We start from the raw sequence: 6,175 nt of genomic DNA on the forward strand, positions 1-6,175 counted from the left end.
TGCAACAAACAATGAGACAGTTAACCTATGTGTTTGGTATCATAAATGCATGCTTGATATTTCTAAAATATGACTTTGTGTCAAAATCTTTAAAGAATTCTACGGAGACGCGTTACGGCGCGATGCATTGTGGGAAAATGAGATTCAAAACACCAATACATATTTTCTTTTATCATTAAGGTTTAGATTTTCTTGTCACTTCATATTTGATTAGCATCAACATGATATATGTTGTAAAAAAATACATTTGATAAAAACGTTTTTCTTTGAACGCGCGCATGCGCACAACGCCTCTGAAGGCTAATGGCGCGTCTATGAACATGTTGCTAACCGGACATCTCCGGCGACAATCACAAATGGCGTCATACAAAACATACTGCCGTTGGTATTAAGTGTGTCTTTTGGTGTAAGGTACCATAAGTGACGCCGAGCTAAGTTATGGCTCACTTGAGCAATTTCGAGAGAGAAACAGAGAGGGAGACGAAGGAGTTGATCAGGTGTGCGAGTGGTCTTCAGGATGAGGAGGAAAACAACTTCCAGATGGCTCTCAAATTCGCTTGGTCCAATTTCAGGTAAGATTCTGTGACCAACCATTTATCCTGATCATATAATCTAATTTATTAAGATGTCTATCTTTGTGTTTTTTTTCCGCTGTCAGGTTCCATCGTTTCCTGGATGTGGACAGTCACAAAGTGCAGCGTAGCATCAGTGGGTGAGGGTCTATTTGAATTTCAATTTTATTTGGCTAGTGAAGAAGACAAACCAATTGTATTAAGTCTCCTTACTCTTTTATTTATTTATTAACACATGTTGCTCAAATGTCCTTTGACTTTTGAGATCAATATTGTTTGTGCTATTGGTATTTACTAAAGTTTTGAGGCAAAAATGTCTTGGGTTTTTTTCCCCCGTAGAATCTACGAAAAGCTCATGGTCCACTCGGAAGTGAGTAAGGCTGAAAGCTGGATGAGGTTGACCGAAGAGTTCCTCAACTCGCCCTTACCTAGCGTCAATGAAACAAAGGTAACCTTTGCCACAATCGTCTTGAATCGTTTCTGTGTATTTACGATTGTGTTTGTTTTACAGACTGACGTACACTACAGTATATTATCGCTGTTACTACTCTTATCGGGCTCCCCCTCTAACACTAATTATACAGAGAGACCTCGGCTGAAGGAGGCAGGTGAGTTAGGCTCGTACGATTTTTTTTGTTGTTGTTGTGGGGGGACTGATTGTTTTCAATAAAATGATATCACCCCACAGAACCAAAGGACAACTTCGATTGGGCAAAATACCTCCTGGAGGGTGAGGACATAGACAACGGGCCATACCTTGATACTCCCGTGAGTATTATGAGTCTTTTTATTTTGTCTTTTCATTTAATTAAACAGTTTTTTTCTGCGGGGAAATCAGGAGTGGTCTGAGGAGGAGAGCGACGGCGAGGACAGCTGTCAGCCAATCAGCAGGGAGGACTCCGGGATTCAGTTGGACAAAACCCCACAAGAGGACAAAGACCAAGCCAGCAAGACGGTTTCGGTCTCGTGGACAGGTCAGAAACAATCGCGGCACAATCAGGGTAAATAATACATGGAGAGAAAATGACTTTTTTTTTCTTTTTTGGTCGGTTTTCTTGCAGTGGGTGAACCCGATGCTCGAGCCTGGCTGGAGAAACACGTAGTGACCCCCTACTGGGTGCCCCACGCCCCCCGATTTGCTCACAGCCTCCATTTACACTCCAACTTGCTCAATGTCTGGTGAGACCCAAGCCAACACGCCGACTAATATTTTGGCATATTCTTCTTATTTGCTGCCATCATACAATAGCTTAATTATTTTTCAAATTCGGTCAACCCTAGTTAAATCCTAAATTACTCTATGAAATTTTAAAATGACCTTTTTTTTCTCCGCAGGGACCAGCACTTATACAACACGGATCCGCTGTATCTGCCTGAAGAAAAAGCTTTTGTTACAGAGACCCAAGTCATCCGAGAAACTCTGTGGTAAGTCACATGATCACATTTTTCATTCTGTCTGTGAAGGTTAAGAAAAAAACATTACCACTGTCTATTTGTTCAAAATTAAATGGCAGTTTGTTTTGTCTCCCAGGCTTCTGTCTGGGGTTAAGAAACACTTCATATTCCAGCATCACGACGGGAAAGTGTCAGTCAGGAATAACGTGGTGGTCACTCATCTCACCAGTGTAAGTGTAAGAAAATAGCATTTCATCCGCCGTACTGTTTAATATCGGCTCGTTTTTTCCCAATTTGACGCAGAATTGCCTTCGGTCCGTGCTGGAGCACGTGGCCGCGTACGGCCAGGCGGTTTCCCGGCTGCAGAGGTTCATCGACGAGGTGACGGGTCACTGTCCCGAGCTCGGTCCGGCCGGCGCTAAGAGGGGCTCCGAGCCTCCGTTCAGGACCTACCAGGCCTTTGTGTGGGCCCTCAATAAGTACTTCACCAGCTTCAAGGAGGAGCTGGTTGCCATCGAGCGAGGCCTTGTCTGCAAAGGTAAGTCCTGTTAGCTCGGGCTGAGCAATTCATAAATTGATGACGTATCTTTTTTTTCCCCTCCAGACGAGACGGTGACGCTGTCCGGCGTGCTGGAGCGTCTCAATCCGCAGCTGGCGCAGATCAAAGTGCTGCACAAGGTCTTTTGCACCGGCATCGCTGAGGTGCCCCCCGAGACCCCCAATGTGGTTCGCGCGTCCCACCTGCTCAACACGCTCTACAAGGCCATCATCGAGTACGACAGCGTCGGGGAAGCTTCCGAGCAAACGGTGAGATTTTTAAACAATTATTTTGAAGTGTTTGTCACGTTCACCTTTTTCCTCCGTTTAGGTGGCTTTACTGTTTTCGCTCTGGACCGAAACCGTACGACCGTATTTGGAGATCGTGGACGAATGGATAGTCCACGGACACTTGTTCGATCCCGCCAAAGAGTTCATCATCCAAAGGAACAAGGATGTGGCGGTGAACCACAGGGACTTCTGGCACGCCACCTACACGTTGTACAGCATCTCCGAGACGGTGGAGAGCGAGATGAGCGACGCGGCCAGCGGCAGTTCAGGAGGGGACGGCGGAGGAGGAAACCGGCAGCTAACGATGGTGTCCTTCCTTAAGCCCGTCCTCAAGCAGATTATCATGGCTGGAAAGTCCATGCAGCTGCTCAAAAACCTGGACCGCAAAGAAGATGCTCAGCAGTCCTCCAGAGGTCAGTCAGGGTTTTTGAAAGAAACGGTTTTATGGAGCCATTTGATAATTGAATCGTCAATTCTGTCTGCTAAAAATGAGTTTTCCAACGTAGATGCTGAGCGCAAGAGTTTATACACGCTGTTCCTGGAGTCGGTGCAGTCACGTCTCCGCAGCCAGGACGCGTCTCCCTCTGGCGCCGTGACCGAGCAACAGGCCACCAGGAAGAGCTTGATCCGGATGCAGTCGGTCATCACGCAGCATCTCCAGATTGAAGATCTTCATGACCCACTGCTGGCTATCAACTTTGCCAGGTGAGCCCCAAGAAAAATCTGCACTCACTTTACTTTACCTGTTTTGTTTGTTTTTTAGGATTTTACAATCATCCCAGTTCAATGCACATCAATGCTAACATGGAACGCTACCACCATCTAGCGGCAGAACAATTGATTGCACATGCAATATTATTTTAAAATTTCAGATTACTGATCTGAATTACTTATTTTATTTTATTTGAATTCATTATTTTAGATTAAGGACTGATTTTCTTTGGCGTGTTTGTTTTTGGGTCAGGCTCTACTTGGAGCAGAGCGACTTCCACGAGTGCTTCTCTCGAGACGACTTCACCGTGGACCGCTCGTCGCAGTCGGTCACCTGCCAGACGTTCGAGCTCACGCTGCGCTCCTGCCTCTACCCGCACATCCAACGGCGCTACGTCGAGTGCTGCGGCAACCTCATGACGACCCTGAAGAAAGACTATAAGTCAGTTAGCCAGCATCGCCGCACATTGGAACCTCGAAAGAGATCTTGTCCTTCTTCACACCTTTAGGCTGCTGGAGTACCTTCAGGCCATGAGGAATTACTTCCTGCTAGAGGCCGGCGACACCATGTACGACTTCTACACGGCCATCTTTGACAAGGTACGAGAGAAGGAGAGCTGGCAGCAGCCAGCTTTCCTCAACGGCCAGCTGCAGGAAGCTGTCAGACAGCGCCGCCCGGAGGACAGTAGCAGGTACTGCATGCCTGTTTTTTATTTTTTTATTCTGTAAATAATCGACATCTTTCTTACTATTTAAGATTGTCAATCTTCTTAGAGACAATTGATGCTGGCCGGAAGAAACACCCGGTCAATAATCTTGAAGTGCTGACCCTCAGTTACAAGGTAGTTTTTTTATTACACTGGTCAACAAATGCTTTTCTTTTTTTAAAATCAGAGATGCAATCAAATATATCTTTTCTACTTAATGAAGGGTCAAAAGAATATTTTATTATTGTGTTTTTTATGTTCCTTCCTAGGTTCCGTGGCCCGTTGACATCGTGATCAGCTCCGAGTGCCAAAAGATTTACAATCAAGTATTCTTGCTGCTGCTTCAGATCAAATGGGCCAAGTACAGCTTGGACACGCTTCGATTTAGCGGTAGGCGTCACCGTTCCCTTCCGTCACGCTCAACTGCTCCATCACTCAATCACGCAAATACATTCTATTCGATTCTCAAGAGTTTGCAGATTTCACAAAGAAACCGGAGGCGGCGCCGGCCGACGATGCCAAACCGAAAGAAGGACCGCCGGTCAGGCAGCAGATTCACCGCATGTGTTTGCTGCGTGTCAAACTGATGCATTTCGTCAACAGTCTTCACAACTACATCATGACCAGGGTGAGTCCAAAGCACCTTCTTTGGTGACCTGCCTCAGCCTATTAGTCAGAATAATTACAACTTGATAAAAGCGCTTGATTGAAGGGAATCAAAATGTATTTTTTTTTCGTGCAGATTTTGCACAGCACTGGACTGGAGTTCCAGCACCAAGTGCAGGAAGCAAAGGACTTGGATCAGCTGATCAAGATCCATTACAAATACTTGGCCACCATTCATGACCGTTGCTTATTGAGGGAGAAGGTGATTCATAGAGTTGTAATGATTCATGTATTCATATTCATCATTTTTAGGTACGGGAATTGACGACATGTCAAACCTGTTGACTCGTTTGGAATAAAAAATATTGCATCATTTTTTTCCCTCCCTCCCTCCTCCCCGCTCAGGTGAGTTTTGTTAAGGAAGCCATCATGAAAGTTCTCAACCTGGTCCTCATCTTCTCAGACCGATGGCAAAGCGGATTTGGAGCTTGGAAGTAAGAGCACGTGTAGAAAGATGTCATTGAAGAAACCCTCAATATTTCTTTATTTTTCCTGTTTTCCCATAGGATTGAGTCCATTGCTAAGATGGAGTCTGATTTCAAAAATTGTCACATGTTCCTGGTGACCATCCTCAACAAGGCTGTGTGTCGTGGCTCTTTCCCTCATTGTAAGTCCGGTTTTAATGCAATTTGAATGTTTTATGCACAGTTGAGATGTTTATTTCTTTCTCTTTTTACAGTGGAGTCGCTGGCTCTCTCGTTGATGGCGGGCTTCGAGCAATGCTGACGGGGCGGCCGCAGACTAACAATCATGTGATTGCAAAAAAGCAAGACTAAATGTATTTTTACCTGTTATCAAGGTGACTGTTAATAATGTGTTGTCGTTTGAAGCACAGTAAATCCTACTTCATTCTGAAGCTGTTATTTTAATGGCCTATTTTACTGCCGCTGATACTTGTGATACATTCTTCAGCATTTTCATTTAGCGACTTAAGGTAAGTGCATTATCAAATATAGTTAAAAAGTCTTGAATCAAACTTGACAACCCTTTTATACCCTTATGTCTGTTATACTGCCCCCATGTGGCTAATGTGCGCACTCACTGCAGCAGTACAATGTCCATTGAATTGAAGTAAAAAAAGTACAAGGTATAAACTATAATATTAGTGCTGTTTTATGCATTACAAACATTTTGGAGTGGGAAGAATTATAGATATTTCCAAGTTTTGAGTTGAAGGAGTGGTCACAAAACAGATTTTTTTGACCATTTGTTAATTCTTGGACAAGTGGGGATATACTATAAGTTTTCTGCAAAGTACGGGGTTGGCTTCCCGACCCCAGGGCACCCCAATAAATA

At 44.6% G+C, this 6,175-nt stretch overlaps 1 protein-coding gene across 2 annotated transcripts; it reads left to right on the forward strand.

Annotated features, from left to right (window-relative positions):
* The first annotated feature begins 292 nt into the window (after nucleotides 1-292).
* tubgcp5 (tubulin gamma complex component 5) lies at nucleotides 293-6,169 on the forward strand. 2 transcript variants are annotated; one of them, XM_085927299.1, is made up of 22 exons: nucleotides 293-572; nucleotides 659-712; nucleotides 912-1,020; nucleotides 1,084-1,180; nucleotides 1,261-1,340; nucleotides 1,411-1,546; nucleotides 1,634-1,751; nucleotides 1,908-1,997; nucleotides 2,104-2,197; nucleotides 2,271-2,505; nucleotides 2,572-2,774; nucleotides 2,836-3,208; nucleotides 3,302-3,500; nucleotides 3,760-3,948; nucleotides 4,016-4,198; nucleotides 4,264-4,348; nucleotides 4,483-4,603; nucleotides 4,684-4,841; nucleotides 4,956-5,081; nucleotides 5,225-5,313; nucleotides 5,386-5,486; nucleotides 5,559-6,169. In XM_085927299.1, exons 1-22 carry the CDS (start codon nucleotides 439-441, stop codon nucleotides 5,603-5,605), a joined length of 3,021 nt encoding a protein of 1,006 aa, XP_085783425.1. In that variant the 5' UTR covers nucleotides 293-438; the 3' UTR covers nucleotides 5,606-6,169. The 2 variants fall into 2 exon arrangements, with proteins under 2 accessions (XP_085783425.1, XP_085783426.1); XM_085927300.1 differs by having other exon boundaries at nucleotides 4,693-4,841.
* Nucleotides 6,170-6,175: the final 6 nt, after the last annotated feature.

Source organism: Syngnathus leptorhynchus, chromosome 13 (assembly GCF_054491065.1).
Source record: "Syngnathus leptorhynchus isolate UIUO chromosome 13, UIUO_Slep, whole genome shotgun sequence".
Taxonomy (NCBI): Eukaryota; Metazoa; Chordata; class Actinopteri; order Syngnathiformes; family Syngnathidae; genus Syngnathus; species Syngnathus leptorhynchus.